The following is a 12,817-nucleotide window of genomic DNA, read 5'->3' on the forward strand; positions in this document are numbered from 1 at the left end:
ATCCTGTAGGATGGAAAAGTTCTGGTTAATGGTCCTGGGGATAGGAAGTGTGTTAGGGTGGTAAGGAAGCACCAAAGGAATGCGGTTGTTATGGCGGGAGTTCCTGATCGGGTTGATGGTCCGGGGGGTGTTTTTGGCTCGGGCAAGGGCCCTGTCAATCACACTGCTGGGGTATCCTCTGTTGATGAAAAATGAGTACATTTCTATAAATCTATAAAAGGTGATTTGAAATACACTAGAATAAGATTGAGACAAAATGGAAGTTATTATATAGGAGAAAGTGTTTTTTTTTACAAGAAGAGACAGTAAGAGAGGAAGATGCCTTTTTTAAAATATGTCTCAATGGCAAAATTATAATTAAAATAATAAACAAAACCCCATTCTAGTTGTATTTGATGAAATGTCAAAATCAGCTTGAGCACTGTATTTAATGTTGTACGAGTGAATTAACTATTCAGCAAAAAGCACATATACTTTTGTTATTAATTTCAAAGATAGTTCTTTATTTAACAACATCAAACAATAATCAAAAACAGATAATCTGAGGATTCCATCCAGCTGTTTCCTGAAAATAGCCAATGAATCCAATTTAACAACATGGCTGGGTATCTTGGTTTACATTCCCACCTCCCACATTTATATCTTATTAAAAAACACATTAAACATGTTACAGAGGAAAACAGTATACATTCAGTCACAGCGATCTGTCTAAGCTACAAAATAAAGCATGTTCTATTCACAGACATCTGAATTAGGTTAAACAGAAATGGAACAATATTCAATACACAATTTTAAACTTGTGTTCAGGTAGTATGTATCCAAAATACATGACTGAAGTATTTCTGAATGTCATTACAGAGGAGAATATTAAATATTAATTTCAATTTGTATTAAGATTTTATCAGACTTAAATGACTTCAATTTTTTGTGTAATAGCAAGTCCTCTTTCAGATGTGTAGGCAGCCTTCTGACTACAGTGCAGTGTTGTTTAAAGGTTCAGTGCATGGTGTCATCATGATTCACAATAGATTATCCATTCACACAGTTTCCAGAGTCTCATTTCTTTCTTTTGTAGCATTTGTATCGTACACCGTGTCTCTTCTTTTGATGTCTTCGCTTGTCTGATTATCACTTTTGAAATTTCTGGAAATGCTGTAGTATTAATTTGAATGATTTGCATTTATTTTACAGTCATTGAATTGAATGCATTGTGTTGTTTTCCAATTTAGTAGCATTTGATACATTCAATGCAATAACTAACTCATTTATTTACAGTATTCATAAAGGTTCAGTGAATAGAACATGATGAGTGCTGTGCATCGATTAACGTATTTGCATTGGTGGATATTGACATCTTTCATGACAAAGTGTCTTTTAGAAACTGAATCTTACTGTGAACCAAATATGCTTTAAGATTGTTTTACTTCTACATGGAATTTGGGTGGACGAATGCTGTGGATACTACAGTATTTTGAAGTTCTACTGCATTATTTCCTGTACTTTTCGATTTGTGTTTTTTTTTCTTAATTTGTGCGGTTGATCTCTTACTCCTTTTGTAATTTCTTTTAATCATTGTTTTTGATAGGTCAAGCAAGATCTTCAAAATTATCACAGCAAATTGTACTAGTTAGTTTTTGAAACTTTTGTATGTGCTCATCAATTCGATTGAGATCCTTTTCAACATCTGTTATCAAATGATTTATTTGTTTAGCAATTTCAGAACCATCTTTGAATTCCTTTGCTTTATTTTTAATGATTATTATATCAAAAATCATGGTGGCTGCGGCAAGAATTCCACCAGCCACTCTGACAACGCGGCCTGCAACGCTGGCCCCCGCAGCTATAATGTCATCTAAAGGCCCAAGTAAGTTCACAGCCTGGAAGCACTGGCACAGCATATTATTTGCCATATTTTCAATGTAAGAAGCATGATCTTCTCTAAATACTTTCATCATTTGGCCAACATATTCAATTATGTTTTGGAGCTCCCTCATGTGTTTCTGTATTTCTTCCTGAATTTTTTTAGCATCATCTGTCTTGTTCTTGGTAACAAAGTACTTAGTGATATCTGAGGTTAGGACAGTGGCACCACCGCTTACTCCTGCAACAACCCCTCCAACTGTAAGTGCTAAAGAGGCACCAGCAGTAAAAGGAGCAAGTAGTATCCCACCAATAGTAGCAGCTGATCCTGCAATTCCAACACCAGCTCCCACAATGCTGCCTACTGCAGTGCCCTTGTGGGTTTTTTCAATGCCCTCTGCCAGGGTTTTCATAGATCCCACAAAGTTGTCAATTTCTATCTTCTTTTTGTGGTACAGAAGGACTGTGTAATATGTGAATTTCTGTTGAAAGACACAGAAATTAGAAAAAAAAAACAATGCATTGTACTAAACATAAAGGAACACAGTTGTATACAACCTCTAGAAGAATCAGAATTATTTTAGATATTATATATTATACAATTAGTATACATTTACAGAATATTACTACATAATAAAACATTGTATCTTATTCGTACCAATTTGATATCTCATGTACTTCGACACACAAAACAGGACCCTGAAAATGGTCCTGTGATCAATGGTTCTTGATCAGACTATATTTAGGTTTCTCATTGCGTTATTTACCCACATCCAGAACATATCTACCAGATTTCATGTGCCTTCAGGTTTAATTTTTTTTTCCAATTTGTGATTAAAAAGGTAAATGCAGTTTATTTAGTTTTTTGATAGTGTACCAACTGCTATCATAATAAAAAAATAAAATATTTATACTGATTTAGTTTTATGTGTTTTCAAATGTTTTACGTTAAGATGCAATTACCAGATCTGTTGTGTTCATTTAAAACATCATAAATTACAGTTTTGGAAAAAATGACAAAGAACCTAAAGTATTATTCAGTGAATCCGTGATGATGGTAAGATAGTGATAGTAGATCCATTCAGCTGATTTCTCCTTAGTGTAACAGTTTATGTCTGTTAATTCATCCTCAGAAAAGTATTGACATCTTTCCACAGATTAATTAATGTGAAATTCAGATATTTGTTTTACTTTGTGAGTTAAATGTTTAAAATCATGACCTATTATATCTATTATGACTAAACCATATTATACAAAAGCATATACATTTTTTTATTACACTAATATATAAATATGGTGTGCTGTGGCCTCTAAAATATTTAGCTTTTTTCCAAAAAAGTTGGAGAGTAAATTAGGTTCAACCCTGAAAAACTGTAAACTCTAGCTCATGTAAATTCCAATTTCAAAACAATTTCTCCCACAGACTGCAAGATAATTAAAAGCAAAATCTGTGGTCTACTTAATAAGTGACAGTGACAAAACACTGCACTGCAAAATTAGGAGATCATTCAAGTCATGAGACTGTTTCTTAATGTGTTCTTGCATTTCTCCAATGCTTTATGTTGTGCATCTTATTTTCCGAAGCAATTTTTGCACATAAGTTTGTACTAGTGAAAGACGTTGTGATTTATATACAGATGCAGCCATTTAAAATGCGCGGGCAATACCGCATTATTTTGTGGTGCGCTTTACGCAGTTTACCGCGAGTTACCGTAAATTCTCCTATAATACCGCAAGCAAAATAATAGTATCCGGAATTTCCTGAGCTAATAAAGCTCAACCTCTCATGTTTGAGTTGTCGCCATCAAAGTCTTTAACGAAGATATCACTAATAGTATTAATAATGAATGACCTTGGACAAGCTGTAAGTGTAAATTCAAAGTATTGTAAAAGTAACACCACAGCATTTCGCAATCACGCATTTGTTTCCAATCATGCAAAGTACAGTAATTTTTGAGAATCGATTCACCATGCCTTTCACATGCTCATAAAAGAGATTGATTTAGGAACATAAACATATTACCATATGCAAACTGTACTGTATATAGTATGTATATGTATATTTAATGTCTTTACTGTGCCCGTTTAAGTATTGAATATTTATATGGAATTTTACCATTGAAGGGAAATCTTAGTGCCTGAGCATAAAAAGAATAGGAGCATACTGTAATGCGTGTGAAGGCCATAAATGATATTAATTTTGGAACTTAAACATACAGTATATGGCTGGTCTCGGTACTTTAAAGAAAACATACAGATGCAGCCATTCAAAGTGCGCGGTACAGACACGTACCAGAGGTAATTGGCTACGGCGTCGCGCATTGTGAGGCACGATGACGCGCGGTACCACGGTACGTGATTGGTTGACCAACAGGGACACTCGTGGTCCGTTGGTCTGTCGTAGAAAGATTTACAGTAAACGTCTTTATGGTGTCCGTTTTAGTATTTAATATTTATATGGAATTTTACCACTGAAGGGAAATCTTAGTAGCTGAGCATAAAAAGAATAGGAGCATACTGCAACGCGTGTGAAGGCCATAAACGATATTAATTTTGGAACATAAACATACAGTATATGGCTGGTCTTGGTACTTTAAAGAAAAAATACAAACCAATATTCCATTTCTCCCTAAACATTTTAAGCATCGAAGTCTTTAACTAACGTGATACCGGAGTCAACAAGCATACTTTTAGAATTTGATTAAAAGGGAATATTATATGGAATTGCGTATCTAAAGAAATTAATAACGATATAATTATATTCATGTACCGCAACACAAGAATAATGCACGCTGTACATTGTCTGTTGATAATGTTTCTGTAGTGCTTTTTCAGCACTCTGCATGTGACCTTGCTGGTGGTGCAGTGGATTAGGTTCCTGACTCCCATGTCACACAGTCTGTGATTGAATCCCATGGGAGCCATGAATTTCCTTTAACAAACATTTCTTTGAAAAAATGAAACGTTTCCCTGCGTCAGAGATTAAATAAAACCTCACTCGCACCAAACAAATGTATATTTCTAAATATCACAACATGATCGAATTTAAGTCATTTTAATAACAATGAATAGTCACCTAGGCATTACAATATAAACATTTATATTGATTTAAATCGCGTTTTGATTTAAATCGCAAACGCGGGTTTAAATATATGTGTTTTTTGATTCACAATCAGACAAATGCAACATAAATTGATATCTTTGTCTTCTAAGTATCTTAATAAACTTTCAGCATAGCTTTCTCCCCGTTTAGATTTATTTTTCTTGGGATCTTGGGATCAAACGTGGAAAGATTAGATTGTAATCGTTTTTATTTTTTAAATACATTTTAGAAAAGTGTAATCTATACTAAAAAGCTGTACACCACCTGCTATAAAGATACATATTGTAATACTTTCAAGTTCGGATAGGACAGACACGAGAACTCAGACTTGCGGAGTTAAAGCAAATTAAAGCCTTGATTTTTTTTTATCACCTTTAAAAGTGGCATCTCAAAGCAAAGTAAATACCCAACACTGATTGTATCCATCTGTCATGCTAATAAAGCACCTTGAATTGAATTGAGGGAGAGAGGGAGGAGGGCGAGCGAGAGAGCCAGGACAGACAGGCAAATAAGATACACTCCACAGACATTCACAACAGCGACATATCATAAAACGTTTGCACATATAGTTAAGGTATTACTTGGTTTTCAAAGTGCAATGAAATACAATATTGTTGTTGTTGCTGTTATTGCTGTTTTTATCCTGTAAGGCGTTTTGAGAAGCCACCTTTAAAGGCGATATATAAAAGCGCTGATTCTTATGGCATGTGTTCTGCCGGGGATTAAAAAATGTTTTTTTTAATCGCGTATCTAAGGAAATAGCAGTATAACCTTGTTCATGCACAAACAGTGGCATGTTACATTATTAATTTGGGTGTCTCCTCTTGCCAGAAAGCTCTAAATTGCATTTTGAGTGCGTTTTTTGGCTTTTTTAAAATTGCAACCCATAAATAAAGCTGATACTGTTTAGACTTTAAATTATTTAAACTGTATTACAGCAGCACAATGGACAATGCAACGTAAATTGCAAAAATGCACTTGGAATCTGTCCAAGCCCTACTTTGTCAGGCATTTTCTTTTACTGCAACGGACATAAAAACTCCCTTGCTTTTAACAGAGCGTTTCATAATTTCTAACTACGAAAATTATTTAAACTGCGACACTTATCATTCAACCAGAGCTCGAAATATCACAAGGATCCCCAAGAGCACAGCAAAGACTGTATTAAAAGTATACTAGTGACAAACTAGTATACTTTAGATCTTTTTTTCTGAACCGGGGAAAATCTGATCATGTTTCTCTATAACAATAATAAAAAACATTATTTTACATATCACCTTTATGTGATATCACCTTAAGGACAGCACATACAAGGGTTAATTGCACAATGGACCGCGCAAAGAAATTTAATATAGTCTTCTTTAGGTGTGAGGGCAGGAGTGGATCGCAGAAGGCATAATCAGCAAATTAGGAAAACAAAGAACAGGACAGGTGAGACGTTTATCCAGAGAGCAAGTGATCAGAAATAGGAACAGCTGTTACGCCCAGGTTTTACGCTCTCTCTGCTGAATGAATAAAATAATTTTATTAAAAACGCGTTTGCGTTTGTCTGGGTATTTACTCTGTAATCTGTGGTTTACATCTACTGTATTGCTTTGAGATGCCACTTTTAAAGGTGATATGTAAAATAAAGTTTTTTATTGTTATAGAGAAACATGATCAGATTTTCCCTGGTTCAGAAAAAAGCCGATTAAAATCTGTAATCTTTCCACTTGTATGTCATCGGAAAATACAAGAAGTTTCTGCTTTGTGTAAGGATGGTATCAACAAGTAATCTAAGTGGTGAGAAAGCTGTGCTCCTCAAAGCGCTTTACAGGATAAAAACAGTAACAACAATAGTGTTAGGCTGGGCAAACAATTTTTTTATAGAAATACAAAATGAGATATAATGATGTGTTCCGGCTAAGACATTAACGAGTACAACCCTTCTCTCTGCGGGAGGGCTGGCTGTGACAAATTAAACCGGTTTCACAGGTATTTTCAAAGTAGAAGGGGGCGAGATTTCTAGCGAAAGACACCTCCCCCTCCAAAACCAAGGAAGTACAGTACTTACTAGTTAAGAAAGCTAGGCTTCTCAATGAAATCGCTTTAACATGCTAATGCGTTGGTGTAACAGTCCGGGCGTGGCAAGCTTTTAATGTCAACTCGACTCGATTGGAAGACAATGAACATATTCTAGCCCTAAATGAATTAATAGCAAACATGGTTTACATAAAAGACATTTTTCCAAGAAAGTTTATAATAATACGATCTATAGTTGAAATCTGAGCGTAAATAAAAAGAAAAAGCATTTTCAGAGAGCAAGTACGCTGTGTTTATGTAGAAAAAGTGATTAGGTTTATAAGCAATGTAATTACTTATTCGTTTAAAATGCTATATAAAATAAAGTTTATTATTAATTTGCTGGACAGAGTGGTGAACATTATGGATAAGACAAAGATAACGATCCTGATCAGTTTAGAAATCTGTGTACGCTGTAAGGTTTTTACTTCTTAAACTTTTAAAATACACGTTTCGAATAGAAAGAAATCATCTTCCTGGTACAGTATGTATAGCAAACCAGCACGTCTTTTTTCTCCAATCAGAGGGGTTAGACGCTCGGTTAAAAGCAAAGGAGATTGTCTGTTATAGTGGACATAAAAACAAGAGTTCGCTGGCATTATATCCTAGAAGACACAGACCGGCACCAGACCGGGAGAATGCCCGCAGTATAAAAGAAAATGCCTGATGAACTAGGGATTGGACAGTTTACAAGTGCTTGTACAATCGATGGAAATGTTCAAATAAATGTGCAAAAGAAATAAACAAAATAATCATTTATTTTTTTATCATATTGGCTAGCTAATGTCCTCTCTTTGCTAGTTAGTGGCTGTGTTTCTGCGTTGGGTAGCAACGGGTGACTGTTCTCAGGCGGAAGATGTAAACAGCTTAATTTTCGTGTTAAATAATTTTTTAAGATTAAAATTCATCCTATACAGCAATCACATATTTGGGTACCGTTTCATAAAACTTTCATGCTTAAAATGTTTAGGGAGAAATGGAAGACTGGTGTGTATTTTTTCTTTAAACTACCAAGACCAGCCATACACAGTACAGTTTACGTACATATAGTAATGTTTATGTTCCTAAATTAATATTTAATTTAGATTAAACCTTTAGACCTTCAGATGCGTTATGCTCCTCTTCTTTTTATGCTCAGCTAATTTGAAATTTCCCTTTAGTGGTAAAATTACATATAAATATTCAAAACTAAGCGGATTAAAATGTGCACAGTAAAGACATTAAATGAAATAAATCTTTTCACTACCAACCAATGCACCACGAGTGCCCCTGTCGGTCATTTTGGCCAGCCAATCACTTACCGCGGTGCCCTGCGGTGGCTTGTGGGTAGATTACCATACCGCGGGTTTGTACCGCGCATTTTGAATGGCTGCATCTGTATCAATAGTACCACTATTCTGTAACAGGTCTTTCAGTAAACCGGTGGACCAAACAATTCAATAAGAAGTTTTTAATTTAATGACAATTACCTTCAAGGAGTCTTTAAGCAAAGGGTCCAGGTGAAGGGTGCCAAGTTCAGAAAACACAGTCTTGCTTATATCATCAGACCCTAAATGAAAACATTTTAAGTGCTTTACTCCAACAGCATAAAGCACGTTAAAAAAAAAACTTAGCCTGTGAATATCAATGTTTAAAGATGTACACAATCTTTAGAAAATGTGTCTTTATAAACACATGTGTAGTTCTCAAGTGAATGACTGATACCTTTTATGTTCATTAAGTTCAGTGAGAATTTCAGAAATTTTAAATTATTTTTGTTTTGGAATCTTAATGCATGACAACCCCTGTAATACAGTACAAGCACCAGTAAAATATAGCAAAACTTTGTATTCATTAATCACAGTGTTTTGTCGATTCAATATACAACAGGACAGGATTATTAAAAAAATGAAAGGTTAGTTCAAATGAAAATAATGATTGTATAATTTTAGGACAGCACTAAAAGTCAAACAAATCGGATACATCTCATACAGTTTTGGATCTTGGATAGAAAGAACATCTTTGCATGTACAACAGGAAAGACTAAGCTGTCAGAAGTGAAATCTCTTTGTATTCTGTGAGTCCTAGAACCTAAATAAATTGCTATTATCTCACACCAGAAAGGAGAGATTGTTGAGTTCACATTCATGACATTCATATCACATGAACTGATAAAGGTAATTCTCTAGAACAGGTAAACCATAGCACAGTGTTGAAGGTATTAGTGCTTAATGTGTAAGCCTTTTGAACTGCTTTTCAATTGGCTTGAAGGAAGGCTTGCTTAAAACATTGGACTGTGTCTGGGATCTACTTCCATCGGATTTCAGCTCTGCCATCAGTAGGAAAGAAAACTGTAAACTTACAACTAAATATTTGAACAATTTTTTTTTTGGTAACCAGACTGAGATTCTGTGTCCCCTTCTCCACAAGATATACTGAGTTAAGGAAACTTTATTTTAACTTAAAAATTACTAACCTGTACGAAATGATTACATTGTTTTTTTAATCAATTAAAATTAATGAATACTCTAACAAGGCAGAATCTCACCAGAGTATTCAGTAAAATGCAGAATACAAGGTGATCCTATAGCTTGCCCTGACTCTCCTATAAGGCATGAGGTTATTCAACAAGAAAATCAGGAAGGCATGGCAGAAGAGCACAATAACATTCTGCAGTGAAGGGGTTCTGATGAGCCAACAGCTGCTCCAGTCAGGCTCACTGCCAGTATAGAGCCCAGCCACAAGAAGAGTGAGGAAACTGACCCAAGTGTGATTACAGACCAACATGTCTGACTTCTACATCTAAGATTATGGAAATAATTAGAATAATTCAGCCCATTTTTCAAGGTTTTCAGTTTGTACTTTCAGAAGGTAGGAGCATTTGGTTTTTACTTGGAGGCTGTCTGTTAAAATGTGTAAATAAAGCTAAAAGAAAATTCATATTTAATAAGTCTTTATTTCGCCCAGGTCAGGATTTTACATAATATTGGATTTATGTAAATCTTGCATAACTCTGGGGAGTTATTTTATTCCTGGTAAATCGTCCATATGTTATTTCTGGGTAAGTTATGCATACGTTTGATCAGATTATAACAACAACTTACTTTGTGTTCCATTGATTTCAAGTCAACATAAGTACCGAGACACATCCACTTTAAGTTAAAAACGTAATCACTTGAGATGCTTTAATAAGATGTTTTAATGAGCAAAACAGGATAGTTTTGTCCATTCTTTCTATCCCCCCCCCCATTATATTAAATGCTGCTTAATTGGATTTGACTTGGACTAGCTGAGATAACTCGAGGTTTGCTGGGATGGTGTGTTTCGGGTCACTGTCATTCTGATGGTGATGATGGAAGTCATTTCTTCAAAATAATGGCCCAAATATTTCTGTAAACCTCAGAATTCACTCTGCTGCTTTCTCATTATTTATATAATTAATACATTATCTATCAAAAGCATTCACTCCCGTTGGATATATTTATCTATTATTGGGTTACTATATGGAATAATTGAGTATTTAATTGGGATTTTATGCCATTGATCTGCACAAAATACTTTATAATATCAAAGTGTAGCCAATTCTACAGATCCTGCCAAATGAATTATGGATATAAACCAGAAAATAACTGATTGAATAAGTATTCATACTTAAAAAAAACACACACACAAGTGTTTCAATCAATGTGAGATGAGCTCTTAAAATAATCTGTAAATTCAACTGACCAGTGCTTTCAATTTATCCAATGATAAAGGCTTCCAACATCATTTTTCATGCTTTGATGCAGAGATTAAATATTTTGTCCTACAGATGCAGCCATTCAAAATAAGCGGGGTACACTGCGGTACAACGCGGTGGGCATGTTGCATCAAACATGCGTCATAACAATTCATTTCAGGTCATACCGCATTTTACCTCTTGGAAATTAGATTATGTTAAAAGTATCCGGAATCACCTTATAAAACCGCCAGGTGGAGTTACAGAAGCAGCCATTCAAAACAACCGGGCGATACTGCGTTATAACGCTTGTCGCGGTATAACTCAAGTTACCGTATAATACTGTATTAATACCGTATATTCTTGCATAATACCACATGGTACCGCAAGTAAAATAATAGTATCTGGAATTTCCGCAAGGTGGAGCTAATAAAGCTCAACCTCTCATGTACAGCGTTTGAGCTGTCGCCATCAAAGTCTTTACCAAAGATATTACTAATAGTATTCATAACGAATGACCTTGGACAAGCTGTAAACTCAAAGTATTACCCTGGTCCACATTCTTTGAAAACGAAAATATTTAATTTTCCACTCATCATGTGAGTGGTGTGATGGTCTAAGTGCCTGACTTCTAAGTGAGAGGTTGGCTGTTCAAATCCAGCTAGTGCTATGCATTTTCTTTTAACAAACATTTCTTTGAAAAAATAAAATAGCAATATTATGGACAATTAATTGACTTTTTTATATTTCTAAATATCACAACATGTTCGAATCTAAGTCATTTTTTTAATAACAATGAGTAATCACCGTCTTGCCCTCTGATCGTGTGGGGATCCGTTTAGATCTCCCTTCAGATTTAAAAGGTTATTAATAATATTTTCGGTGTCACAACTTCAAATTTAGCTGATATTTTGCTGCCTTCGCATGCTTACACAGCTCCATGGGTAAACTATCGTACGTGACTGAGAAAGCTTTAGAGAACTTAACATTTTTATTATCAACAAATTGTAAATACGATGTTTACATTGGGATTATTAATTTTTCACTTAAGTGTATGGAGGAGTGTCAGCTGTCAATGAGAGCAGACCCCCCCCTTAGACTGCGCAAACGATTTTTAAAAATGTTATAAAGAAATGGAGGCTGTATGCGTTACAATATAAACATTTACTGTCAAACTTTAAATCAAAAATTAATTTACAGACGATCTGTCAAAGTGCAAGGAGAAGCCACCTTTAAAGGCGCTATATAAAGGCGCTATATAAGGGTGCTGATTCTTATGGAATGTGTACCTTTCTTCTTTTTTCAGCATGGAATAAACCTATTACTTGATTCTAATGGAAGCCCGATTCCACCAGGAATTAAAAAAAACACTCACTCTCTTGTTTCAATACTTTTTTCAAAATCGCCAAAGCGAGAGAGAATTTGACGTTTATATTGGCATTATTAATTTTTCACTTGAGTGTATGAAGGAGTGTCAGCTGACCCCCCCTCTTAGGCTGGCCAAACCTGTTTTTAATACAAGTAATAGGTTTATTCCATGCTGAAAAAAAGAAGAAAGAGAACACAACGTTTCGGCCGTGGAGCCTTCTTCAGGTGTCAAGACCTGAAGAAGGCTCCACGGCCGAAACGTTGTGTTCTCTTTCTTCTTTTTTTCAGCATGGAATAAACCTATTACTTGTTCCTTTGCAGCCTATGCATGCTGATGCAGCTACCCACCTGTTTTTAATACATCTACTTAAGAAAGTTAGGTGTTAGCATAAACTATTAGTAATCAATAATATTAAATTTAGCACTGTAATAAATTGTTGCACTTTTCCCCACATCTTGTAATACCATATTTTTATTGTTCAAATGTACATTAAATCTTTCTATCATAAAATAAGTTAAATACAAAATTAAAGAAAAAATAGGGTAAATATAATTCAAAATATTTTGCTAAAAATGTTAACTGTTTATAAAAATAAAATGTATTAACTAAGGAATAGGATGGCACAGTTGTTAGTATGCTTTTTGTATGTTTTTTTTCATAAATACAACAGTAGTACCAGATGTCTCAGTGGCTCTCAAAATTAAATTATGCATGCAAACCTCTGAAT

General features: G+C 34.7%; 1 protein-coding gene across 3 annotated transcripts in view; it reads right to left on the bottom strand.

Moving 5' to 3' along the window:
- Positions 1–474: 474 nt before the first annotated feature.
- The window catches only part of LOC148662739 (guanylate-binding protein 5-like), a 30,779-nt gene continuing 18,436 nt past the window's right edge, over positions 475–12,817 (bottom strand). For all 3 annotated transcript variants that reach the window (XM_088631303.1, XM_088631305.1, XM_088631304.1), the window contains exons 8-9: positions 8,494–8,573; positions 475–2,342 (exon numbers count right to left, since the gene is read on the bottom strand). In XM_088631303.1, the coding sequence (XP_088487429.1) occupies positions 1,587–2,342; positions 8,494–8,573 (836 nt within the window). In that variant the 3' untranslated portion in view covers positions 475–1,586. The remainder of the gene's footprint in view (positions 2,343–8,493; positions 8,574–12,817) is intronic.

This window comes from Lepisosteus platostomus, chromosome 5 (assembly GCF_059453375.1).
Source record: "Lepisosteus platostomus isolate fLepPlt1 chromosome 5, fLepPlt1.hap1, whole genome shotgun sequence".
In the NCBI taxonomy this organism is placed as follows: Eukaryota; Metazoa; Chordata; class Actinopteri; order Semionotiformes; family Lepisosteidae; genus Lepisosteus; species Lepisosteus platostomus.